General features: G+C 35.7%; 1 protein-coding gene across 2 annotated transcripts; it reads left to right on the top strand.

Annotated features, from left to right (window-relative positions):
- The first annotated feature begins 3,832 nt into the window (after positions 1 to 3,832).
- LOC108261589 (uncharacterized) lies at positions 3,833 to 9,110 on the top strand. Of its 2 annotated transcripts, XR_001811550.3 has the most exons (4): positions 3,833 to 4,032; positions 7,503 to 7,620; positions 7,706 to 7,737; positions 8,312 to 9,110. XR_001811550.3 is itself a non-coding variant. In XM_047153858.2 (3 exons), exons 1-3 carry the CDS (start codon positions 7,473 to 7,475, stop codon positions 9,074 to 9,076), a joined length of 945 nt encoding a protein of 314 aa, XP_047009814.1. In that variant the 5' UTR covers positions 6,748 to 7,472; the 3' UTR covers positions 9,077 to 9,110. The 2 variants fall into 2 exon arrangements, 1 of the variants encoding a protein (XP_047009814.1); XM_047153858.2 differs by lacking the exon at positions 3,833 to 4,032 and having other exon boundaries at positions 6,748 to 7,620.
- The last annotated feature ends 18,709 nt before the right edge of the window (positions 9,111 to 27,819 follow it).

The raw sequence follows: 27,819 nt of genomic DNA, 5'->3' as shown, positions 1-27,819 counted from the left end.
CATTTCCCCCCAGTCATCTGCTGCTAAAACTGAATTCAACCCTGGGCCTAGCTCTTGCCACTGCCCTGAATGTTTTCCCACAGAGAGATCAGGTACTGAATCTTTCATTAAAAAGAGAGATTTCTGCTCTGGAGTCAAAGAAAGAGAAACAGCACAGCATAATTCTCATAGTAAATATTAGAAAGAGAAATCATTTCTGTATCAGGTCCACTGGTCCAGAGAATCATTTTGTCTCAAAAGTTCAGTCTACATGCCCTGAGGAGAAGTAAGAAGTGCAATGCAACTCTTCAGGTTTTTCCAATCAGCAAATTTATCATCAGAATAGATTTGACTGTACAATTTATCAGTGGTCACGTCCCAAGGATAAAAACAACCACTTGCTGTTAAAAGCAGATATCTGGTGAAACTAGATTTAGTTCAGTATTGGAGGATTCAACTGATATATTCCAAACAATTTTCTACCCAGTAGGTTTGCTGAACATGCATGAGAAATTAATAAATGATGCAAAATAGTTTTAGTGCCAAATTTAACTGGTACTGGTGAGGAAACAATTCAGTAAGTGGAAGGCAGGATGCCCCAGCTAATAACCAAATCTGAAGTTGGTGTCAATCTCAAATCAGAGTGGGTATTAATTAATGACTGTGTTCCACACATATCAACTAAGTTTCTGTCTACATACATGCACAGAAAGCATTGAATTCTGATCTAAAGTACAAGAAAATTACTAGATGCCTCATCCTACTCTGTTGGCTTACCGTGTCCTCTAGGATTTGCCACTGTGTACTGCTGTTGCTGTGTGGACCTGGGCTGCTGGAATTCTGCCTCCTCCATTTCCATCTGTGGGCATTGTCTTGCAACAAGGTCCAACTTTCTCCAACCTGAATTCATACTGCCCCTGAAGCTGTGTCTGCTTCCTCCTCTGCAGCATCCTCTCACCTGTGTGTGCTGAGCATACTGAAGCGCTGTATCCTATTTTTGAGTTCAGCATGTTTGGTGTGGGCCACCGACTCCATGTATGATTTGTTTTCCCAGTCTATGCAAGATGTAATTGACATTTGAGTGATCTCTTTATCAAGTCCCATAGCAATGTATCGTCTGAACATATTATCCCAGTCTCTGCCAGGTTTCATACCACTAAGACTGTACATCACATTGTGAAGTTGTTCAGCAAAGTTCTAAACTATTTCCTCTTTTTCCTGTGTGATGTTATTCACTTTAGTCGAGTCACAGTGAGCTAGAAATGCAGCTCTAAAATGATCCATGAGTAAATTCCACAATCTATTCCATTGCTGATCTGCTCTATCCAGATTTTGATTCCAGTTGTCCATCCAGTTGAACTTGCACAGTTTGCATAAGATGGTATTCCACTCTGGACTTTGTTGATGCATATTGTCCAGCTGTATAATATATTGTATGAATTGTGTGATGGTGATCCATGGGTTTGTGATCTCCATTTCAAAAGGATGATAATGTCACAGCATCCAAGGACAATTCCTCCCCAGACCACTAGAGGGCATCCTTGCTCACCTGTTGAATTTCTTTGGTTGTCTGCCCGATTTCCTACCTTGATTATGCACATGTTTTGTGTTTTCCAATCAGGCTCCCTAATTGAGTTCCATGTTGTTCCCTCCTTTTTTTTGTTGGAGCATTGAACTTGATCAACAGTAATGTTGTGCTTGTGTTTATGCATGTGTGCTGGAATTACAGTTACTGTTTGCACTGTTTATAGTGTTTATTTTCTAGTTTGAGTTTTTCCTTTGCCTTGCCTTCTCTAGCCTAGCATCAGCCTATCCCTTTGTTTGTTCCACTTTTTAATCTTTTCCCCTGTTTTGTTCACTTCTCTGTCGTTTTCTTCCCGATTAAAGAGGTTTTGCATTTGCATCCGTCTCCATGAACTCTCCTTATGAGAGATAAACATTAATATTTCTATTCAGGCCAGAAAAGCCACCATGGGCATCAGCAAAGGCTCTGATTCATCCACCTTTCTGTTTGCTGTTCATGATCTAGTCAGAACCATGTTCTACAAAGACTGTCCAAAATGTTCATAAAGATACTGTAACTTCAGTGATTTGAGTTCTTTTAGCACTACGCTTTCGAATATTCTGGTGATTTGTCATTGAAGTTAATCTTTGCTTGTAGCTGTGGATGTATCTGAGACTCCAGCTGTACCTGTGATTGTAAGTTCAAGATACGGTAGTGGTGGAGCTTGCACTGCAATTTTCTATCAGCAATGAAGGACACAATGTTGTAGGCTCAACACATCAACACAAAAGAGCACAAGTACACAGAGAAGAGTATATGTTTTACTCCAAGCCTTACAGTACTTGTCAGCTAACCGAATCACAAACATGCTCTTTTTGTTGTTGTTGAGATTTTGAGAAAATCACACTGGTCATAACAATATTCTAGTACTCACAGATTGAATAATTTCCAGCCCTGATCAACACTGGTGTGGATGAAAACTTCTTGCATGAAGAAATAGCAAAGCATATCTAGGAATGTAGTGAGTTGACATCACATAACTTTTATGGGCATGGTATAGGTCTCTCTTTAATTTGTTGCACTTCTAAAATGAATGTCCAGAAGTTGAGAAGAATATCCTGATTCTAGAACCTATACTAAGATTGTGTGATCTTCTTATTCTCAGAGTAAGAAAATATATTTCATGTGTTACACTGGATAAATACAAAGCCACAAATATCAATACAAAAAACAACAACAAGTGCTCAAAATAATTAAAGGTTATTAATATGATAATTAATATTATAATAATTATGAATGCCCAACTAACATCCTCTATTCATTTCAGACATTAAAGAACACCTTCACATGATATTAAGGATTAAAGATTGAAACACTGTGAAACAGGCTCCTTAAAGCTTACAGTGAACTGTGATAGTAATACATTTCATATCATGGTAATTTTCAAACAAGATTCAGTAACTCAATCAATATAATTTTTTGAGGTGGTCTATTTTCTCTATACTCTAGGGCAGATTAGAGTCTTCCACACCTACAAGGGTTTAAAATGTGTACTGCAGGCAGATGAGAGTAAAAGCTTCCAGCTACCAATTGTATTGAGAGCGTAGAGAGTCTAGATTAAAGGGCTACTACACATTAAATGCGCTAATGTGTGTGTGTGTGTGTGTGTATATATATATATATATATATATATATATATATATATATATATATATATATATATATATATATATATATATATATATAATATACACGATTTTACTGCTATCTCTGTCTCATCTTAATTTATCACTTAATTTGTATTTATACTCATTAGCCATTTTACCAGATATACCTGCTGTTCTTTGTAAGTGTGCAATCAATGAATGTAACGTATCTGTTGCTCTGTAATATTTGTCACCCACCTTCTACCTGTCCAACAGTTGAACATGACCACCACAAGACAATATTATTTAGATGGACAATCCTTCACATAGCAGTGACACTAACATGGTAGTGGAATGTCAGTGTGTGTGGCACTGGTACAAGTGAATTTAAGCATCTTTAAACATCTCAGCGTTATGGCTGAGCTGAGAATCAGTCCTTAAACAAAAATATCCAGGTAGCTTTACCTGGTAAAATGCCCAGTGAATGTAGGTACAGGATTGTGGTACCTAATAAACTGGCAACTGAGTGCAAGTATGATTTTGTTTTAAGGTTTAAGCCACTTTGTTTGGTGATTATATGAGAGCAGATTGTTCCTGTATAACTGCAGATTATAAGGTGTGTGCATCTGGAAGGGAGGTGTGGCAGCATTTCAGCTGCTTACAAGACACAGGTTTTGCAAAATTACATACACAGATACACATATACACGAGTGTCTTAGAGTGCACATAGTCATTCTTTCAAAAACTTTTAATTGATATTAAAACTATTAAAACTGATTTTATTAACAGTAATAGTGGTATTTATGTACTTACATAATATACTAAGCTGACAGACAGAAAAGAAAGAAACTCACCACCCAAGAAAGAAAATTTGTTAATTTCTACCTCTCTTCACTTATTCAGGTAAGAGACAACTTCAGACTATTTGTGTTTTTAAATAACATATTGCATGTTTCAGTGTATAAATATTCACCTATGAATACATTTATATTTAAAATTTCTATTCTGTTTTAAGTTTTGCCATTTTCTTCTGGGTGAATTTTTATGACAATAAAAAAGAAAGAGCAATAAAAAGAAAAAAAACAATTTAATAATAATAATAATAATAATAATAATAATAATAATAATAATAATAATAATACAACCCCAATTCATAAGCAACAAACACACACACAGAGATGAACACTGACCAGAGATCAGTTTCAGTTGAAGACCTGAGTGCTACCTGAAGATATCAGAAGATACCAAAAAAGTCCTTATGGTGGTCATCGTCTGGCAGCTACTGGTTTGAGAAATGTGGATAAAATGGCAGTCTGTAAATGAAAACATGAGCTAAAAATTTACTACATTTCAAGCAACAGCAAGGTCAGGAAATTCTTTTGTCACTGTAACTGTAATGGTCTATATATATATATCTATTATTATTATTATGGTAAATGGTCTACACGTATATAGCGCTTTTTTACCTTAGCGGTTCCAAAGCCCTTTACACTGCGCTCTATATTATTATATATATTAATTCAGATACAGTGGGAGAAAAAAAGGTATTTAATCTCAACATTATTTGTGTCAACATTATTTAAGTCAACATTATTTGTGTCAACATTTTTTTTCAGTGAATATATTTCCAGTGAGTCTACTCACATGAAATTTTCACCAGACTTTGGTATAAACTCAAGAAATCCACACATATAAAGAAATCCAAACATGAAAGTCCATGAATGAAGTTAAGTAGAATGACACAGGAAAAAAGTATTGAACACGATAACTGAAATTTATTTAATACTTAGTGGAGAATCCTTTGTTTATAATGACAGCTTCAAGACGTTTCCTGTATGAAGAAATTAATGGGCCGCAGAATTCAGGTGTGATTTTGGCCCATTGTTCTAAACATATTGTCTTTAAATCTTGTTCAATTGGATTCAAGTCAGGTGATTGACTGGACCATTCTAACACCTTGACTTTTTTTTCTCTGAAACCTATTGAAAGTTTCCTTTGCTGCATGTTCTGGATCGATTTCACAAGCTTGTCCAAATCAGTTGTTGCAAACTTTAAACGAGCTTTGACATGCTTTTTCTTTAGTAATGGAGTCTTGCAGGGTGAGGGCGAGCAGTGGCGTGCATTGTCTATTGTTTTCTCTGTGACAATGGCACCTGCTGCCTCCAAGTGTTTCTGGAGCTCTTTCCGAGTGGTCCTTGGCTCTTGGGCTACTCTTCTGACTATTCTTCTGTCTCCCTGGTCCCTGCAATAAGGTTGCAAAGGTCTTGGGAAAGCTCTTTGCTTTTACCCATCATGAAATGTTTCTTGTGTGACACCTTGGTAACGAAAAACCTTTTTATAGACCATCAATTTACTAACCCAGCTGATATTAATTTGCACAGATAGGGGGTATAATTACTTACGGATTTCAGCTGGTTCCTTTCCTTACCTTGCCTTGGAGAACTGCTTTTTCTTAGCGTGTTCAAAATTTTTTCCACTTTATTACACATAACTTTTTTTATGGACTTTAATGTTGTGAATTATTTATATTTCCAGATTTCTTGAGTTAATATTTATGTCTGGTGAAAATTTCATGTGAATAACCTCATTGGAAATATATCTACTGAAAAAAATGTTGATGCCTTCAATACATATTTCCCCAACTGTATGTGAAACCTGATCCAGGGATCCTGGAGTTCTGAGGCAACAATGCTAATACCATGGGTGTAACCACATATGAATAATTTTTTTGGATTGAACAGAATGTGGGCTAAAAATATGAATACATAGAAACTGATTAAGTATTATTATTATTATTTTTTTTAAAAAGCTTGCCAGCTTTAATGATCCACTGGACAAAATGCAGCAAAATGCTGACATTATACAGAACCTGGCAACACTGTTAAGCATTAAGGCAGGTTGCCCTGTGCATGGAGCTGCATATCCCTGCAAGACTCTCTGCAAAATTAATCATTAAATTAATTTATTCAGTTACATATCAGAATTTGTTGGGTCACACACAGAGTAATTCACTACCAAAGATGAATGATTAATCAATTAACTATTATGTTGGAAAAAAGTTACATCCATTATGTTATGTGTCAAAATGACCTCCACAGTTTAAATACAAACAAAAACAGCAAAGAACAGCTTAAAACAGGAAACCTTTATTATGACTGATACAAGACAAGCCATAAGAAGAAATTTTTGCATATAATTCCCTGAATAAGGAAAATCAAAAAATTTCAAAGAGTAAAAGGGAGATTAACCAGTAGTTTAGACATCTCAAATGTGGAAATGGCTTAAATTGACCTATGACATAATAGGACATTAAAATAAGAAATATGGTTTGCAAAAAGGATTAATGAATGTGTATGAAAGAATTAACATGCAGGGTTTCAGTTTGTATGTGGGTTTGCTTACGTAGGATTTTGTTCCATGTGTTAAAAGATCTTACGTGTATCTTCTTTCTTATCTGTTTTATTTTGTCTGTATGCATGTGAATTTGCTCCGTGTGGTAAAAATGTTTCATCTGCATCTTTTCCCATACCTATATCTTATCTTACACGCATACACACACACACACATGCACACATACACACTTTTTCTGCATTAATCATGTGGTGTTTAGCTCTCAAGGCGATTTTTCGAATCTTGTAGTACTGATATAAAAAGACGCTTATTGGAATCATGCTCTGCTTTTGAGATTTTTAAAATTATTATTATTGTTGAATGTGCAGGTTCAGAAATGAAAGCAATATACGTACAAAATACATTTTTCTCAAATTAGCCTACAAATAATAGCTTTCTTCAGAGTAAACAGAAATTCCTGTAGATTTTATACAATTAAGTTGCCAGTAAACTACTGTAATGATTACAGGCTGCAATTATAAAATGACCTAGTACAACATGTTATTTTACAGCTCAAGAAAAGTCCCATAATAATTCATACCATTACATGGTTGAAAACAATGGTGAGAATCAGTTGAAAATCAACCACACATTTCTACAAGAAAAGGCTGAAAATGACTAAATTGTCCTAGAATGTATCTCAATATTACAGTGATTTATTGCACATTTTTAATGCAGGACCTTAATGTGAAATTTTATTGTAAAAATTAAAGTAGTTGCCTTAAATGTGATAGATCTTTATACACCTGTGTACAGTATCATAGTACAGTGTCCCTAAAACACAACACTGTACATATACACATAACAACACATTTGTTTAAACTTAACTTATGCGAAATGTCCACCATACAATTCCATGTGAAATTTGTTCACATAAGCGCATTACAATTGCATGTAGCACCTTCTGACCAATCAGATTTGAGAATTGAGCACTGCTGTGGTATAAATGACACATGATACCCTCTTCTCTTTTCCTCTTTCAGTGTTCTCTTCAATCTTCTACAGGCTTTCACTCGCAGATAAAACTGTTGGAGTACATATCATGTTCTATTGAGAATTCATTTAAATCCAGTACAGGGTACCAACGTTCTGCACAAAACTGTGAGTTATTTCATGGCACATTCATCCGTACTTCCCCACAAGAGCACTCAGGTTGTCTGATCACCTTCTTTTGTTATTCTCATAGGTCCTAAACTCTGGAACAGTCTCCCTTTCCAGGTGAGGTCAGCTTCTTCAAAAGCAAAAATCTTCACTGAAAACATATTGTTATTCAGTAGATTTTGAATAGATTTTTTAATAGGTTGAAATATATAAATACTTGATGCTATATTTAAAGTTATTATTTATTTATTTATTTATTATCATCACTATAATTTTAAACATATCTGTGATTGCTTATTTGATTGATTGATTTGTAAAGCACTTTGGGACAACTTCTGTTGTTTTAAATGTGCTCTATAAATAAAGGTTGACTTGACTTGAGGACTAAAAACAGAGAGAAAAGAGAGGCTGCTGAAAGAATGTTTGTATTTATCTGCTATAACACAAATGATAAAAGGATGTAGTGTTGTGGACTTTCCACAACATTAAATGGAAATATGAACAGCTAAAAAGAAGACATGCCATTTTTAGCTAATTTAAAATTGTACATGTTGTTATGGAAAGTGATCAACTTCATGTTGGTCCGCTTCACCACCTCAGTATTGATTATTTATAACAGCATGATTTGATTAATCTATAGTATCATATTCCAAAATGTTTTATTCCTTACACATACCATAATTTATTACAGGACATAAAGAAGCAGAAGAGAGAACAAGCCATGTGCATATACTTTCTCGGGCATTTCTTTCTATCATCGGGGTATGAAAGCACCTTACAAAACCGTCTGATCATCTTCCTCACTACTGGTTTTTGTGCGGGTTTTCTAGCTCTGCTTTTGGCCCTCGGTGTTCTGTACCACCATCATAAGAGCAGAGGTCGAATCTCCTTCATCGCCATCTTCCTTCTACTCAGTGACCTGCTGGAGCTGATTCTGAGTCCAGTCCTTTTAACATACATTTTCAATGGAAATGCAGATTGGATACACACTGTTATCACCCTGTTATTTGCAGCTAGGTTCTGTGGGCATGTGCTTCACCAGGTGGTGGCATTAGAAAGCATTGTTACTGTAAAATTTCCATCAGTTGCTGTTATTTTCTCCAATTCCTGCTCTATTACCTTCTGCATCTTTGTGTGGCTGCTAGCAATTGGGTGCCAGTTCATCCAAAACGCCATTATTTATGCAATAAGTATGTGTTTATTTGTGTTACCTGTAACTACATGTGCAGCATGTATAGTAACATTTAAAGCCCCTCTTGACACCACCCAAGCCACAGCCAGGAAACCAGGGGGTTTAGTGCTAAGTGTTGCCATGTTTACTCTGATCATTTTATATGTGCCATTTTTCTTGGATTGTCTTTTAATAACACCTTTTATGTTGAACTGTCTAGTAAGTATGAGACTGATTTCAGAGCCCCTCCTGTGTATTTTCATCTGCAGGGAAAATCGAAACTAAATTGAAAACCAAACAATTTTTCTGCAGCACAATAGCAAAGTATATATATATATATATATATATATATATATATATATATATATATATATATATATATATATATATATATATATATATATATATAACAGAAGTGATATTTAATGCACATTAATATTATTTACTATAATATTATATTATTATTCAACAACCATATATAAATATAAGTTTTCTTTACTGGTTACTATATATACTAAATGAATAATCAAAATATATAATTTTATTGCTGGTACAAATAAATAATTTAAATAATATTTCATCAATATTATATCAAATATCACCTATCTCAAATATCACTTCTGTTGCTGTTTTAAAAAAAAACAAACATTTTTTTTCTTTATCTGTTGTTATATATATATATATATATATATATATATATATATATATATATATATATATATATATATATATATATATATATATATATATTTAGAGCTAATGGCTTCTGGGTATAAATGTTGATAGATGTCACATAAAAAGTAAATTCAGAAAAGGAATAGAACATGATTATGCATGCATTGTATGCACTATGTGAACTGCTGCTGTTATGAAGAATAGACAATCAATAAAATTTTTTGCTCCGTAAAAATGGTGTTGGAGTTTAAGTAACCTTAAATTATTTGAATGATTTGTTGAAATTATTATTTGTTTTGGACACAATACAAGAATCGACTCACTAAATATATAATCATTAGATCTTGAACAAAAATGTTTCACAGGTTTGTCCCATGGGACTGCATTGGTAGCTCAGAAATAAAGATTCAATAGGCTTTGGATCATTTGCAATAAAGAAGCTACTGAAGACGAATTATAATAATAATAATAATAATAATAATAATAATATTAATAATAATAATAATAATAATAATAATAATAATAATAATAATAATATTAATAATAATGACAACAATACTAATAACACTAATAATAATTGTTTTAAAAATGTAATTCCCATTGCATTACTATTCTTTTCATACTTTTATTATTACTTTATTCTGGGTGCATAATAACAACATTTTAAACATTATTATCATTTAAGTTAACCATTGCAAAAGGCAGATTAATGTTAGTGTTTTAGTTGGAACACAAAGTAACAAATTCATCAACCATTTAATACAGTAAACACCTTAAATTACATTAAATAATATACAAAATAAGATTAATTCAAAATAAACTACACTCGCAGAAATGTACGTTAGTGAATGTATATGATTATGAGAAAGAACAATTCACGTCTACTCCAAGTAAAACACATCTTCCACTGCCTGTACCATGTTTGACCTGATCAGACTAGCAATCGTTATGTTAACAACTTTTTATAACATAATTCATTAAATTTTTCCAGCTCAGCTAATAGAATAAGTTTTGTTTTATGGACGCTGAGGTAATTTAGCTGTCAATGTGTGACATGATCAGAAATGATTAACAGTCCAGCTAACGCCCCTAGTTGCTGCGCAGTTTAATGAGCAATGAGCATGAACGCATGCTAAAATTACTGAAAGAACTAAGAGTTTCATTTTGTAGTGTATTTTTGAAGGTTTGATAGTTTTTTAAAGTAACTTGAAACAAAGTGATTAGTAATCTGATTACTTTTTACATGCAGTAATCAAATCAAAATCAAATTGCTATTTTAAAGTAGTAATTAGTAATCTGTAGTGGATTAGATTTTTTTAAATTAATTTACCCAACACTCCAAATAAAGGCTTCTAATTTACATTTAAACTAGTATGTGAGCGAGGTTAAGTTCGACTGGTGCAACTAGATGCTAAAAAAAAAAAAAACATTATATAGGCCAGTACAGTTACAATAAAAAAATACATAATTTCCTTTTCCTTGATATGTAAGAGAATTTTAAGATATACTAAATGTTTTAATTTACAAACTGCTCTTTTATTATCAATTCTCAAGACAAAAACCAAATTAGTCAAAATATTTAAAACAGAGAGGAGATAAAACATGAGCAGAGCAGAGCTGGCCTTTGAGAAAAAGCATGCGCTCTACTGCCACCAGCTGGTGGAGGTAAAGACCACCAATTCTGAATGCAAATAATAAATGAAGTTTCTTTCTTTTTCTTTTAAATAAATATGGGGATGATAGGAATATGCACAAATGATTATTACCAAAACTGATCTGAACTGCTTCAGAAACCATTTAAGCTTTTTTATAAATGAAATCTGTTTTAATCATCAATGGGATTTTGCTATTTATAGATGGCAGAATGAATCACACTTAAGGAACCGACATAAAAACAACAAAACTTAAATAAACATCCAGTTAATTAAATTTTGGTTAAATGACATCACACTGTGTGCAAAGTTACCATTTAAATTCAATGTTCTTTTTATATTAGTGGTTAGCACGTTCGTCTCACAGCACCAGGGTTGGGGGTTCGATCCCTGCCGCTGCCCTGTGTGTGCGGAGTTTGCAAGCTCTCCCCGTGCTGCAGGGGATTCCTCCGGGTACTCTGGTTTCCTCCCCCAGTCCAAAGACATGTATGGTAGGCTGATTGGTATGTCCAAAGTGTCCGTATTGTATGAGTGGGTCTGTGAATGTGTGTGTGCCCTGCGATGGATTGGCATCCTGTCCAGGGTGTACCCCGCCTTGTGCTCTGTGACGTATTAATAATAATAATAATAATTATTTTTATTGTTCTTATTATTTTGTTATTATTATTATTATTATTATTATTATTATTATTATTATTATTATTATTATTTATTATTATTATTAGTTGTTGCTATTGTATAGTCAGTTAATATAGTCTGAAATGCTCTTATTTCTTTAACTGACAGATACTGAGTTCAGATACTGAGATTTCAGATACTGTATACATGTGTGTGCATGCATTTACTATTGCAGCTCTCATCCATGTATCTAAGCACCTAAAATTGTGAAATTCAAACACCTCCTTCCAGATACACACACCTTTTATGCTGCAGTCTTACAGGCACATCCTACTACTATACACTCATCAAGCAAATTGTCTTAAATCTTATTGAAATCTTATTATTTGAAATCTGTCTATAGATAAAATAGCCCACCTGAGAAAACATTTTTGATTCAGATGTTAAACATTTTTCTTCTTGCAAATGCTAAATGTATTGCTATCACACATGACACTAAGCTTTAAGCAGGTCAATTCAATATTGTTTTAAGCACATTGTTTCAAACTTCATAATAACATGTGAGTGTGGTCTTTTTAACACTAATTTTATACCTGATGTTAGTTGGAAGCTTATGATAATTATATTTTTAGTTACAGCATATTGTTATCTAAATGACAGTGTGCTAAAAAGCATATTGGTGAAGTTTTACAACCAAAGGCTGTTTAAAAAGTATGTTGTTTACTGAGCTTTAAAATATTTTCACATTAGAACTTTTAACTCTGTTAGCTGGAAGTGAGAAGCCTCCTTGGAAGGCAGATGTGGCAACACAAGTTCACATAAAGATACAACAGAAATGTATAAGACATTTAGCTGCCGTGTTTCTAAAATATGGACTAAAACACTTACTTCTTGGTTTTCTAATGTTTTCTTCCTTTATGTTTTAAAAAATAGACAGATGACAAATAATCTTGCTTTTATCAGTATCAAAATGATTTCTTAAAATGTAAAGGTATTATTCAATAACAAACAGCATCAGGGTGCTTTATATACAATTTTATATACAATGTTTACCTGTGTATAAGATTACCTGACTGGAATGTGGCCTCTTACCTGAACACAGTCATGTCAAGACATATAATGATCTAGGTTTCGTCTAGTAAACAGTGGTGGAAAAAGTACAAAACCTGCTGATTTGAGTAAACATACTGCTGCTGTAGTAATGTTTCACTTGGGTAAATGTAATGATCAAGAAAATTACTAATTAAAAAAGTAGAAAAAAAAGTAATCAGGTGGAAAAACTATTTAAGGGACCAAATGTAATTGGACAACCTTACATAATCATAATGAAACTGTCTTTTTTAATGCTTGATTGCAAATCCGCTCTCTCATCCTGTGAATATTTTTTATTTTTTGCATTGCCTATGACGTTGCATTGCGTACCGAACTTCGGAGTGACATCTTATGTTTAATACAGAACTTTTAATATCAAAAGATCTGTCTAGCTAGCCTAGTATGAGGACATTCTCTAACAATTAACATGATTTGAATAACAGACTGGTGATCCAAAATAAACTGTCAGATTATTCAGGTTCAAATGGAACAACAGCACACAAAAGTAAGCATTTAACTAACATTAACTTTCTACATGACAGAGCATTGTTCCTTATCAATAGACGTTTTAGTTTTACATGTTCAATGTTCAAAATGTGTCTTAACTATTGTGTTATGTTATCTTTACAAACTGTCATGTTTTGTTATAATTGCCAATGAAATATAACAAAATTTTCAAAAGACGTCCTCAAAGGGAAATTAATAACTAGGTAAGTGTCACGTAGTAGGTAACTGAGGCGGAAACAAGTGCAGGTAAAGATGTTTTATTAAAGGAGGCAGGCAGATAAATCCAAAATGTGAATCAGAGGCATAGTCAAAAACAGGGAATGGGTCAGGCAATATGCAAACAGGCATAAACTGGGCTAGGCAGGAATCAAAATCGAGGTCAAAACATGAAACTTGAACAGGTAAACGAGAGACGGGAAACAACAACATGGTATCGTGGAAACTAAACTACGTTCAACTAAACTATCTCTACGACAACTACTATACACTATAATACTCCGCACCGTGTACTGGGAGGGGAGGGGTATATATCGCAAACATAATCAGCGTTAAGTGCTGATGGCTGAAACCAATGTAGACACACCCTCGAACAACAACTAATGACAAAACAGGGAGGAGACAGAACAGAAAAAATACAAATGCACGTGTCCACAGTAAACAATGTCAGTCATCAGAGCGTGTGCTCTCTGAGGACTCGCGCACCTGGCTCGTGCACGCGCATGCAATCCGGCTCTCCGAGCCTGCTGCAAGCTGTAGCACTGTCTAAAGGGTCATCTACTCCATTACACAGACATCAGATCCATTGTTTTGTTTCATTGTTCTATAGTATCGTGTGCAACTCCATGAAACTGTTATCCAAAACTATAAATACTGCACATTTAGCAGTAAATACAACAGAACACAACACTTCCTGAAGAGACTGAAGTCACTCACCATGTGCAGTAGTCTACTACCAGTCTGACAGCAGAGTGAATGAGGCGAATAAATGTTTCACATGTGTTGTAATTCAATGTTTTTTTTCCCAGATTGACTGCTAGGCTGTCCACGGTGTGATAGATGACCAGCTAATTAAATACGTGCCCAAAATTGGAGCTATTCGGCAGTACTGCACTGGAAGGAACCACCACAACTATCTCTAAGGCAACAGAAAGCCTCATGGCAAAAATCAACCAAAGTCGGGCCTCCAAGAGAAGTCGTGGGGAAGATTGTTTCGAAAAACTGCCTGGTAACTTTAATGCTCTGAAAATGGAGCGTGCTTTTCAAATGGGATTGTTTGAAGAAGTAGGGGGCTCTTCTATTCAGGTAAAAATGAAAAGGAGAGGAGGGACCAGACATTTGAAAGCACTGAAGACTACTACAATGGCACAGCTGTTTGAGACTGGCAAAGAACTCTTTTTTCCAAATGTAAAATATAAAATAGTGAATGCCAATGAATTTGAATTCACCATGCGAGTTTTAATGAAGATGAGCTGGATCCATTGACCACACTAGGTCAGCAATAAGAAGAGAAAAGTTAAATTGTTGAGTCTGTATCTCTCTTGCAAAAAGACATTGAAGCAGATGAAACACTGAATGCTGCTACCTCACCTGGTAAATCACAAAATGCATCAGTCCTCACAAGTGAATCATGCTGTGCATCTGCTGCTTCACATGGAGCTGTTTCCATAATTGGATTTCCCAGTGGAACTGCTTTCACAACTGGAACTCCAAGTACAAGTGAATACACTAATACAGAATTTTGTTGATTAATCAATGATGTATTTAATCAAACAAATCCAAATTTGTTATATTATTGTCCTTTTGAAGGGATAGTTTGGATTTTTGTACATTAAGTGGAAAGAAATACTCACCAGTAATATAGCTGATAATGTTGTAGTAATGCCAGTAATGTAGTTGATGCATAAGAGTTACCTTGCTTTCCAAGTCCATTGGTCGGAGTTCTGTTCGGGTTCCAAGTGAACTGAGGTGGGCACTGGTATGACTAATAAGTTTAAACTAAAAATTCTTAGCTGATTGAGACCTTCAGTAAAAAAAAATACTAAATCCATACCATTTAAATAGCCATATAATTTTTATCATGTCTTCAACAGGCGCAGACCTCCTAGTTGCCCAGAATATCCAGGTCCGATTCATGGAGCTGGAGAGGATGTTTACTAGAACACCCCTGGTGAACACATGCGGCTGTGTGTTGGAAGACCCAAGCAACTATGCGTCATACCCAGAGTCGTCTGAAGAGTTCACTACTGTTCGTGATGCAAACATGTGGGTCATGGACATTTAGAAGTAAGTGACTGGTGCGAGTTTAAGTCAAAATTCCATCTTCACAAATAAACCTCATTTGTGATCCTTATTCCTTGTTCTATGGTTTTGATCCTGTTTTTTGGACCATGCTTGTGCATAGAGGCAGACAAATCCTAAAAGCGTAACGCACAAACGTGGTCAAAAAGACAGGCAGAAGGTCAGGCAAATAGCAAACAGGATAAACTAGGCGAAAGATGAATCAACAAACAGGAGGACAGAACAGGATCAAAACCATGGAACGAGGAACAAGGATCAAAGGCTCGGTATGGGTCTGGTGATAAACACACAGAAGCACACAATACTTCACACTGAACAAAGACATATGAGGGATATATATTCGTAACCTAATTAACATAAAATTAAATCATATTGAATGCACAGCCAGCACTTTTGATCTGAGGCTAGGACTATTAAACATTAGATCTCTTGCGTCTAAGGCTCTTATTGTTAACGACATCATTACTGATCAGGAATGTAATTTAATGTGTTTAACAGAAACTTGGATTAAACCAAACGAGTACATAGCATTAAATGAAGCCAGTCCTCCTGGATACAGTTATGTACATCAGCCTCGTTCAACTGGTAGAGGAGGAGGTGTTGGACTCATCCATAGTAAAAATCTAGTCGTCACACAAAAACCTAAGCATAAATTTAATTCTTTTGAAATTCTTTATATCAGTATAAGTTATGTAGCCACAAAAAATAAGTCAGTTACTCTAATTATTATTTACAGACCCCCAGGGCCATATACTGAATTTCTTAGTGAATTTGCAGACTTTGTCTCAAACCTGGTTGTGTCTGTAGATAAAGCATTAATCGTCGGAGACTTTAATATTCATTTTGATAACCTGGAAGACCCTCTGAGAACAGCAGTTGTGTCCATCTTAGATTCAGTAGGGATTAATCAGAACGTAATTGGGCCTACTCATAATGGTGGTCATACTCTTGACCTCATACTAACATACGGACTAAGTATAGAAAATATTATCATTTTTCCGCAGTCTGAAGTTGTCTCAGACCATTATCTTTTCTCGTTCATAATACGTATTGATCATAATATTTCCACCTCGTCTCGCTACCGTGTAAAACGTACCTACACATCAGCTACTGCACCGAGCTTCATAAATAACCTCGCAGAAACATCAATTAGATTTGGATCACCGTCAGATCACATAGAACTCGATCAGGCGACTGAAAGCTTGGAGTCAACACTCCGCTACACGCTAGATAGAGTGGCTCCACTCAAAAGGAAAATAATTAGAAAAAAAAAATTAGCACCCTGGTATAACGATCAAACGCGAACCTTAAAACAGACAACTCGACAATTAGAATGTAAATGGCTTCAAACCAAACTGGTGATATTTCAAACAGCATGGAAGGAGAGCCTACTGAAATATAGGAAATCTCTTGACGATGCTAGAAAAATCTATTTCTCCACCTTAATAGGAGACAACAAAAACAATTCTAGATTCCTTTTCAACACAGTAGCAAAATTAACTAGGAATAAAACCACTACAGAGAGAAACACTCAATCATTACATAGCAGTGAAGATTTCATGAAATTTTTAATTGATAAGGTTGAAAATATTAGACGTGAAATACAGGCCATTAAATTAAAACCGGACAGTACTGTAACAAACCCATTACATGACAATGTAGCAATATCAGATCAGTGTTTAGAGTGTTTTGCTTCGCTTAGAGAGACTGAACTAGCTACATTAATCTCTTCAGCCAGTTCATCAACTTGCATGCTAGATCCCGTACCTACATGTTTGTTTAAACAGATTTGTCCAGGAGTAATTGAACCACTTCTAAATATAATCAATTCTTCCCTTAGCACTGGCTATGTACCTAAATCACTTAAATTAGCAGTTATTAAACCCTTGATTAAAAAACCTGATCTTGACCCGTCTCAATTGTCCAGCTATAGACCAATATCAAATCTCCCCTTCATCTCTAAGATCTTAGAAAAGGTTGTAGCAAAGCAGTTATGCTCGTACTTAGATAGGAATAACATTCATGAAATGTATCAGTCAGGATTTAGACCTCATCATAGCACAGAGACAGCGTTAGTTAAAGTAGTAAATGACCTTCTACTGACTTACGATCAGGGTTGTGTCTCGCTGCTTGTGTTACTCGACCTTAGTGCAGCTTTTGATACTATAGATCACACTATTCTACTTGATAGATTAGAAAATGTTGTTGGTATTAAGGGAACAGTCCTCTCCTGGCTCAAGTCTTATCCGACCGATCGTTATCAGTTCGTAGATGTAAATGGTGAATTCTCCATGCGTACTGAGGTTACTTTTGGAGTTCCACAGGGTTCTGTTTTAGGCCCACTGCTCTTTACTTTATATATGCTACCCCTAGGTCAAATTATTCGTAAACATGGAATTAGCTTCCACTGTTATGCTGATGATACACAGTTGTATGTTTCAGCGAAGCCAGAGGACAGACAGAAGCTTAGTAAAGTTGAGGATTGTGTAAAGGACATTAGACATTGGATGTTAATTAACTTCCTTCTACTTAATTCTGATAAAACAGAAATACTTTTATTAGGCCCACGTGTAGCTAGAAGTAATCTTTCTGATCACATGGTTACTCTGGATGGTCTTTCTGTTTCATCATGTACAGCAGTTAAAGACCTGGGAGTGATTATTGACTCCAGCCTATCATTTGATGCTCATGTAGATAATATTACTAGGATAGCCTTCTTTCATCTCAGAAATATTTCTAAAATAAGAAACATATTGTCACTACATGATGCAGAAATACTAGTTCATGCATTCGTCACCTCTAGATTAGATTACTGTAATGCCTTACTGTCTAGATGTTCCAGTAGGAATATAAATAAGCTCCAGTTAGTCCAGAATGCAGCTGCTAGAGTCCTAACTAGAACTAGAAGATACGACCATATCACACCGATATTATCAACACTGCATTGGCTCAAACTAAAATCTCGCATTAACTATAAAATACTTTTATTAACCTATAAAGCACTAAATGGTCTCACACCACAATATCTAAGCGACCTTTTGGTTTTATATGATCCGCCACGCCTACTTAGATCAAAAGATGCAGGCTATTTGACGGTACCTCGAATAGTGAAGGCTACAGCAGGGGGAAGAGCTTTCTCTTATAGAGCCCCACAGTTATGGAACAGTCTTCCTATTAGTGTTCAGGACTCAGACACAGTCTCAGTGTTTAAGTCTAGGCTTAAAACGTATTTGTTTACTCAAGCCTACCCTGACTAGATTCTCTTCTACTACTTCGCAGTCATAATTATCTTTTCTCATTCTCCCTCTCTCCTTTCGCCGAGCCCCACACGAATTTATGGAGATACTAGAGATCCAGATCCTTTCTGCCTCTGGATGGAGCTCAAATCTTCTTTAGTTCCAGACTGCTGAGACTACGGCTGCTCCTAATGCCATACAGACTTCATATAAATCCATAATGAACTTTTTCACACTAACTGTTGTTACCCAGATGAGGATGGGTTCCCTTCTGAGTTGGGTTCCTCTCAAGGTTTCTTCCTCTTAAAACATCTTAGGGAGTTTTTCCTTGCCACCGTTGCCACTCAGTGGCTTGCTCAGTTGGGATAAATTCGCACCTTTAATATCTGTATACCATGTTGATATTTCTGTAAAGCTGCTTTGAGACAATGTCTATTGTAAAAAGCGCTATACAAATAAAATTGAATATGCTACACATTATGAAAAATGGAAATGAGAACAGTTGAGACATTGGGAAGGAACCAATTACGCAACAAGGGCAGAAACAGGACAGAAACCAAAACAAAACACACGTCACGGTAAACAAAGTCCATGTCAAACCAGAAGCGCGTGCTGTCGCACTTCGGGCAGTTCATATTTGCTAAATGCTTTGGCACTCAGTGCGAGGGGAAATCCGTGACATGTAAAAGCAATCCAGTACTGTCTGTCCTTGTGCACTGGGATACTGAAAAAATGCATTTGTCAAATCAGTAACAGAGAAAAAATTGGAATTTGGAGACATACTGGTTAAAATATTAGAGATATTTGGAACAATTGGAGCTGATGGATGTACAGCATAATTTACAGCAGAAGTTTTGCAAGAGATGCCGGCAAGAGTTAGACTGTCTGATTGCAAGAAATGGGCTGTTCACTACACTAGCTTTGCAGGGGACAACTGCACCTCTCTTAAGTGACAACATTATCCAATCCCTGAGAAAGAGGATATTGGGCTCTGAATGGTCAAAGGGATGACTTTGGATGTACTTCTACTGGTTTTCGCATTCTTCATACAGCCAAAGTCATATGGTGATTTAGACCATAAAGACCATAATGTCCTCAAGTCTGCTCCTCTGCTATCTGTTCTGAGCTCATATCATTTCCTTCATTAAGTCTAGTTGGATGCCTTGTTCTTACAACAGAGGAAAGATGAAACAAATGAATGCAATGGGCTTGCTTTAAAACAGAAAAAAGAGTTCCACTTTGATCCATTTCCCCCCAGTCATCTGCTGCTAAAACTGAATTCAACCCTGGGCCTAGCTCTTGCCACTGCCCTGAATGTTTTCCCACAGAGAGATCAGGTACTGAATCTTTCATTAAAAAGAGAGATTTCTGCTCTGGAGTCAAAGAAAGAGAAACAGCACAGCATAATTCTCATAGTAAATATTAGAAAGAGAAATCATTTTTGTATCAGGTCCACTGGTCCAGAGAATCATTTTGTCTCAAAAGTTCAGTCTACATGCCCTGAGGAGAAGTAAGAAGTGCAATGCAACTCTTCAGGTTTTTCCAATCAGCAAATTTATCACCAGAATAGATTTGACTGTACAATTTATCAGTGTTCACTTCCCAAGGATAAAAACAACCACTTGCTGTTAAAAGCAGATATCTGGTGAAACTAGATTTAGTTCAGTATTGTATAACTGATACTAGTGAGGAAACAATTCAGTAAGTGGAAGGCAGGATGCCCCATCTAATAACCAAATCTGAAGTTGGTGTCAATCTCAAATCAGAGTGGGTATTAATTAATGACTGTGTTCCACACATATCAACTAAGTTTCTGTCTACATACATGCACAGAAAGCATTGAATTCTGATCTAAAGTACAAGAAAATTACTAGATGTCTCATCCTACTCTGTTGGCTTACCGTGTCCTCTAGGATTTGCCACTGTGTACTGCTGTTGCTGTGTGGACCTGGGCTGCTGGAATTCTGCCTCCTCCATTTCCATCTGTGGGCATTGTCTTGCAACAAGGTCCAACTTTCTCCAACCTGAATTCATACTGCCCCTGAAGCTGTGTCTGCTTCCTCCTCTGCAGCATCCTCTCACCTGTGTGTGCTGAGCATACTGAAGCGCTGTATCCTATTTTTGAGTTCAGCATGTTTGGTGTGGGCCACCGACTCCATGTATGATTTGTTTTCCCAGTCTATGCAAGATGTAATTGCCATTTGAGTGATCTCTTTATCAAGTCCCATAGCAATGTATTGTCTGAAAATATTATCCCAGTCTCTGCCAGGTTTCATACCACTAAGACTGTACATCACATTGTGAAGTTGTTCAGCAAAGTTCTAAACTATTTCCTCTTTTTCCTGTGTGATGTTATTCACTTTAGTCGAGTCACAGTGAGCTAGAAATGCAGCTCTAAAATGATCCATGAGCAAATTCCACAATCTATTCCATTGCTGATCTGCTCTATCCAGATTTTGATTCCAGTTGTCCATCCAGTTGAACTTGCACAGTTTGCATAAGATGGTATTCCACTCTGGACCGGTTTGTTGATGCATATTGTCCAGCTGTATAATATATTGTATGAATTGTGTGATGGTGATCCATGGGTTTGTGATCTCCATTTCAAAAGGATGATAATGTCACAGCATCCAAGGACAATTCCTCCCCAGACCACTAGAGGGCATCCTTGCTCACCTGTTGAATTTCTTTGGTTGTCTGCCCGATTTCCTACCTTGATTATGCACATGTTTTGTGTTTTCCAATCAGGCTCCCTAATTGAGTTCCATGTTGTTCCCTCCTTTTTTTTGTTGGAGCATTGAACTTGATCAACAGTAATGTTGTGCTTATGTTTATGCATGTGTGCTGGAATTACAGTTACTGTTTGCACTGTTTATAGTGTTTATTTTTTAGTTTGAGTTTTTCCTTTTCCTTGCCTTCTCTAGCTTAGCATCAGCCTATCCCTTTGTTTGTTCCACTTTTTAATCTTTTCCCCTGTTTTGTTCACTTCTCTGTCGTTTTCTTCCTGATTAAAGAGGTTTTGCATTTGCATCCGTCTCCATGAACTCTCCTTATGAGAGATAAACATTAATATTTCTATTCAGGCCAGCAAAGCCACCATGGGCATCAGCAAAGGCTCTGATTCATCCACCTTTCTGTTTGCTGTTCATGATCTAGTCAGAACCATGTTCTACAAAGACTGTCCAAAATGTTCATTAAGATACTGTAATTTAAGTGATTTGAGTTCTTTTAGCACTACTTTTTCGAATATTCTGGTGATTTGTCATTGAAGTTAATCTTTGCTTGTAGCTGTGGATGTTTTACTCCAAGCCTTACAGTACTTGTCAGCTAACCGAATCACAAACATGCTCTTTTTTTTGTTGTTGAGATTTTGAGAAAATCACACTGGTCATAACAATATTCTAGTGCTCACAGATTGAATAATTTCCAGCCCTGATCAACACTGGTGTGGATGAAAACTTCTTGCATGAAGAAATTGCAAAGCATATCTAGGAATGTAGTGAGTTGACATCACAGAACTTTTATTGGCATGGTATAGGTCTCTCTTTAATTTGTTGCACTTCTAAAATGAATGTCCAGAAGTTGAGAAGAATATCCAGATTCTAGAACCTATACTAAGATTCTGTGATCTTCTTATTCTCAGAGTAAGAAAATATATTTCATGTGTTACACTGGATAAATACAAAGCCACAAATATCAATACAAAAAAACAACAACAAGTGCTCAAAATAGTTACAGGTTATTAATATGATAATTCATATTATAATAATTATGAATGCCCAACTAACAACCTCTATTCATTTCAGACATTAAAGAACACCTTCAAATGATATTAAGTATTAAAGATTGAAACACTGTTAAACAAGCTCCTTAAAGCTTACAGTGAACTGTGATAGTAATACATTTCATATCATGGTAATTTTCAAAAAAGATTCAGTAACTTCAGTAATTTTTTGAGGTGGTCTATTTTCTCTATACTCTAGGGCAGAGTAGAGTCTTCCACACCTACAAGGGTTTAAAATGTGTACAGCAGTCAGATGAGAGTAAAAGCTTCCAGCTACAAATTGTATTGAGAGTGTAGAGAGTCTAGATTAAAGGGCTACTACACATTAAATGCGCAAATGTATATATATATATATATATATATATATATATATATATATATATATATATATATATATATATATATATGATTTTACTGCTATCTCTGTCTCATCTTAATTTAACACTTAATTTGTATTTATACTCATTAGCCATTTTTACAGATATACCTGCTGTTCTTTGTAAGTGTTCAATCAATGAATGTAACGTATCTGTTGGTCTGTAATATTTGTCACCCACCTTCTACCTGTTCAACAGTGTAAAATGACCACCACAAGACAATATATTTAGATGGACAATCCTTCACATAGCAGTGACACTAACACGGCAGTGGAATGTCAGTGTGTGTGGCACTGGTACAAGTGAATTTAAGATCTTTAAACATCTCAGCGTTATGGCTGAGCTGAGAATCAGTCCTCAAACAAAAATATTCCAGGTAGCTTTACCTGGTAAAATGCCCACTGAATGTAGGTACAGGGTCATGGTACCTAATAAACTGGCCACTGAGTGCAAGTATGATTTTGTTTTAAGGTTTAAGCCACTTTGTTTGGTGATTATATGAGAGCAGATTGTTCCTGTATAACTGCAGATTATAAGGTGTGTGCATCTGGAAGGGAAGTGTGGCAGCATTTCAACTGCTTACAAGCCACAGGTTTTGCAAAATTACATATAGATACACATATACATGAGTGTTTTAGAGTGCACAGTCATTCTTTCAAAAAGTTTTAATTGATATTAAACCTATTAAAGATGATTTTATAAATAGTAGTGGTATTTTTGTACTTACATAATATACTAAGCTGACAGACAGAAAAGAAAGAAACAAAAATAAATAAAAAAAGAAAAATTGTTTTATTTTCTAACATTCTTCACTTATTCAGGTAAGAGACAACTTCAAGCTATTTGTGTTTTTACATAACGTGTTGCATTTTTCAGTTTATAAATATTTACCTATGAATAATTTTTTAAATAATAATTTCTTCTTTTCTGTTTTAAGTTTTGCCATTTTCTTCTGGGTGCATTTTTATGACAATAAAGAGAGCTATAAGAAAAAACAATTAAATAATAATAATAATAATAATAATAATAATAATAATAATAATACAACCCCGATTCCCAAAAAGTTGGGAAGCTGTGTAAAATGTAAATACAAACAGAATGCCATGATTTGCAAATTTCATTACCCCATATGTTATTCACAATCGAACATAAAAAACATATAAAATGTTTAAACTGAGGAAATGTCCCATTTTAAGTAAAAAATTAGGTCATTTTGAATTTGATGGCTGCAACACAAAGAAAAAGTTGGGACAGGGGTTACAAAAGTCTGGAAAAGTAAGTGTTACTAAAAAGAAACAGCTGGAGGTTAATTGGCAACACATCAGTAACATGACTGGGTATAAAAAGAGTATCTTAGAGTCTTTCAGAAGTAAAGAAGGGCAGAGGTTCACCAATGTGCAAAAAACTACGTCTAAAATTTCTTGAACAATTTCAGAATAATGTTCCTCGATCTAAATTGCAAAGACTATGAATGGCCTTGTGTTTGCCAGTGGTGAATTTTACATTCATGGTTCCCAATTCTCAGCCTTTTTGATAAGTTTGAGAGTGACTTCAGACCCCCTGTTGTGTCTGCTGGTGTGTAAGGAATCTGAAACTGGTGTTTCAGTTGAATACTTGAGTGCTACCTGATATTGTAGCAGAAGATACCAAAAAAGTCCCTATGGTGGCAATCGTCTGGTAGCTACTGTCTTGAGAATTGTGGATATATATATTATACACTTTGGGATAAACTCAAGAAATCCACACATATAAAGAAATCCAAACAGGAAAGTCCATGAATGAAGTTATGTGTAATAAAGTAGAATGACACAGGAAAAAAGTACTGACCATGATAACTGAAATTTATTTAATACTTAGTGGAGAAGCCTTTGTTTGTAATGACAGCTTCAAGATACTATAATTCCTGTATGAAAGCAATTAATCAGCTGCAGTATTCAGGTGTGATTTCGGCTCATTCTTCTCAACATATTGTCTTTAAATCTTGTTCAATTGGATTCAAGTCAGGTGATTGACTGGGCCATTCTAACACCTTGATTTTTTTTCTCTGAACCCGAATGAGAGTTTCCTTTGCTGTATATTTTGGATCATTGTCCTGGTGGAAGGTCCACCCATGTCTCATGTTCATCATCCTGGTGGATGGCAGAGATTCTTCTCAAGAAGCTCCATTCATCATTCCTTCAATTATATGAAGTCTGCCAGTACCATGCAATGAAAAACAGGCACACACCATGATGCTTCCACCTCCAAACTTCACTGTTGGTATAGTGTTTTAAGGGTGATGTGAGGTGCCATTTCTTCTCCAAACATGGTGTGTAGTATGACAGCCAAAAAGTAAAATTTTGCTCTCATCTGACCAGACTACACTCTCCCAGTATTTCATAGGCTTTAAACAAGCTTGAACATGCCCTTTCTTTAGTAATGGAGTCTTGCGGGGTGAGTGTGAGCAGTGGAGTGCATTGCCTATTGTTTTCTTTGTGACAATGGTACCTGCTGCCTCCAAGTGTTTCTGGAGCTCTTTCCGAGTGATCCTTGGCTCTTCGGCTACTATTCTGACTATTCTTCTGACTCCCTGGTCAGAAATCTTTCAAGGAGCTCCTGTGTGTAGTTGGTTGGTGATGGAGTGATTTTGCTACCACTTGCATATAATGGCCCCAATAGTGCCTACTATAGGATTCAGAAGTTTTTAAATATGCCTGTGTCTGATTCCATAATTATTTTTTTCTTCTTCTTCCAAAAATAAGGTTGCAAAGGCCTTGGGAAAGCTCTGCTTTTACCCATCATGCGATGATTCTTGTGTGAAACTTGGTAACGAAAAACCTTTTTATAGATCATCAATTTACTAACCCAGCTGATATTAATTTGCACAGATAAGGGGTTTATTTACTAATGGATTTCAGCTGGTTCCTTGCCTTACCTTGCCTTGGAGAACTGCTTTTTCTTATTGTGTTCTATACTTTTTTCCCATTTCATTCCACTTTATTACACATAACTGGTGAAAATTCATGTGAATAACCTCATTGGAAATATATTTACTGAAAAAAATGTTGACACGTTCAATACATATTTCCCCCACTGGATGTGAAACCTGATGCAGGGATCCTGGAGTTGTGAGTCAGCAATGCTAATACTATGGGTGTAACCACATATGAATACATTTTTTGAATGAACAGATTCAAAAAAGAACAGAAAATTTTTTACATTTGTATTATTTTTAAGCTTGCCAGCTTTAATGATCCACTGGACAAAATGCTGCAAAATGCTGACATTATACACAGAACCTGGCAACACTTTTAAGAGAACTTAAAAAAAAAGCAGGTTGCCCTGTGCACATATCCATGCAAGACTCTCTGCAAAATTAATCATTAAATTAATTTATTGAGCTACATATCAAAAGGTTGTTGGTTCAAATCCTGGTACTTCCAAGCTGTATATAGTGGTTGTCATGTTTGCATGCATAGTCTGTGGTCTAAGATGGTGTGTTCAGGTCACTTCTTAAGGTGTTGAGTCAAGTCCCACTTCTGTCATTTGTTTGGGGGCAGTTGGTGGTTAAGGCTCTGGATTACTGATCAGAAAGTCATGACATCATGTTTACCTTAATCTCATTTGGCTGATGCTTTTATGCAAAGTGACTTACAACTGAGACAGGAAGCTACTGATCAGCTGAGGAGTTAAGAACCTTGCTCAAGAGCCCAGCAGTGGCAGCTTGGTGGTGGTGGGATGCCCCTTTAACCTTCTCTGCTTCAGGGATTCTGTATCATGGCAGATCCTGTGCTCTGAATTCAACTAACAAGCAATATGGGATATGTGAAAGAGAGTTTTGCTGTATTGTACCTGCATATGTAACAATAAAGGCTTTCTTCTTCTTAAACCCTAACACCAGATAGCAATTAATTTATTAATTTCCCTTCATTTGGTTTAAATTATAACAGCAGCCTTCCACACAATCATTTTGCAAGAGTGCAAGAATTTCAGAGAATGAATATAACACACACACGTCACATTTCGTGACGCAACGGAGATAAGGTAGGATGCAAGCGCAGGTTGAACAACGGCTTTATTTAAAAGAGAGACAGGCAGACAAATCCAAAACGTGATCCAAAAACTTAATCCAGGAACATGCAAGGTTTAGGCGATCGGCAAACAGGCATAAACGAGGCAAGGCAGGAATCAAAGTCGCGGTCACGGGATACAGGGTCGATATGCCAAACATGAAACATAAACAACAGCGAGGGACTGGCAGCGGAGAAACCAGCGTGAACTTAACAAACGAAACTAAACATGAAACATGACATGAACTAAGACTATGAATCGAAACAGGAAACTATGGACTGTGGTTCTCTATCGTAAGGCCTCTAAACCTATCTAACTCATTCATTCAACATTCCGCGTTGTGTGCTGGGAGACGCGTGGTATATATGCAGAGATAATCAGATTCGTAATGGCTGACAGCTGAGGACGATTCAGACACACGTGAGACTACAACCAATGATAGAACGGAGAGGAGACATGACAGAAACATAAACAAATGCACGTCTCAAATGTGGAAATGGCTTAAATTGACCCATAACATAATAGGATGTTAAAATAAGAAATATAGTTTGCAGAAAGGATTAATTAATGTGTATGAAAGAATTAACATGCAGGGTTTCAGTTTATATGTGGGTTTGCTTACATGGAATTTTGTTCCATGTGGTAAAAGGTCTTACGTGTATCGTCTCTCTTATCTGTCTTATTTTGTCTGTATGCATGTTTTCTCAGTGTGGTAAAAATGTTTCATCTGCATCTTTTC

The sequence above is a fragment of the Ictalurus punctatus genome, chromosome 29 (genome assembly GCF_001660625.3).
Source record: "Ictalurus punctatus breed USDA103 chromosome 29, Coco_2.0, whole genome shotgun sequence".
NCBI classification, from domain to species: Eukaryota; Metazoa; Chordata; class Actinopteri; order Siluriformes; family Ictaluridae; genus Ictalurus; species Ictalurus punctatus.
The sequence above is the reverse complement of the archived record's forward strand: the minus strand, read 5'-3'. Positions and strand labels throughout refer to the sequence as shown.

Excerpts from the sequence above, each read along its gene's own strand:
- LOC108261589 (XM_047153858.2), top strand. The coding sequence starts at position 7,473 with ATGATACCCTCTTCTCTTTTCCTCTTTCAGTGTTCTCTTCAATCTTCT. Across the intron at positions 7,621-7,705 it reads CCAACGTTCTGCACAAAACT|GTCCTAAACTCTGGAACAGT; the intron begins GTGAGTTATTTC and ends TTATTCTCATAG. Across the intron at positions 7,738-8,311 it reads GGAACAGTCTCCCTTTCCAG|GACATAAAGAAGCAGAAGAG; the intron begins GTGAGGTCAGCT and ends AATTTATTACAG.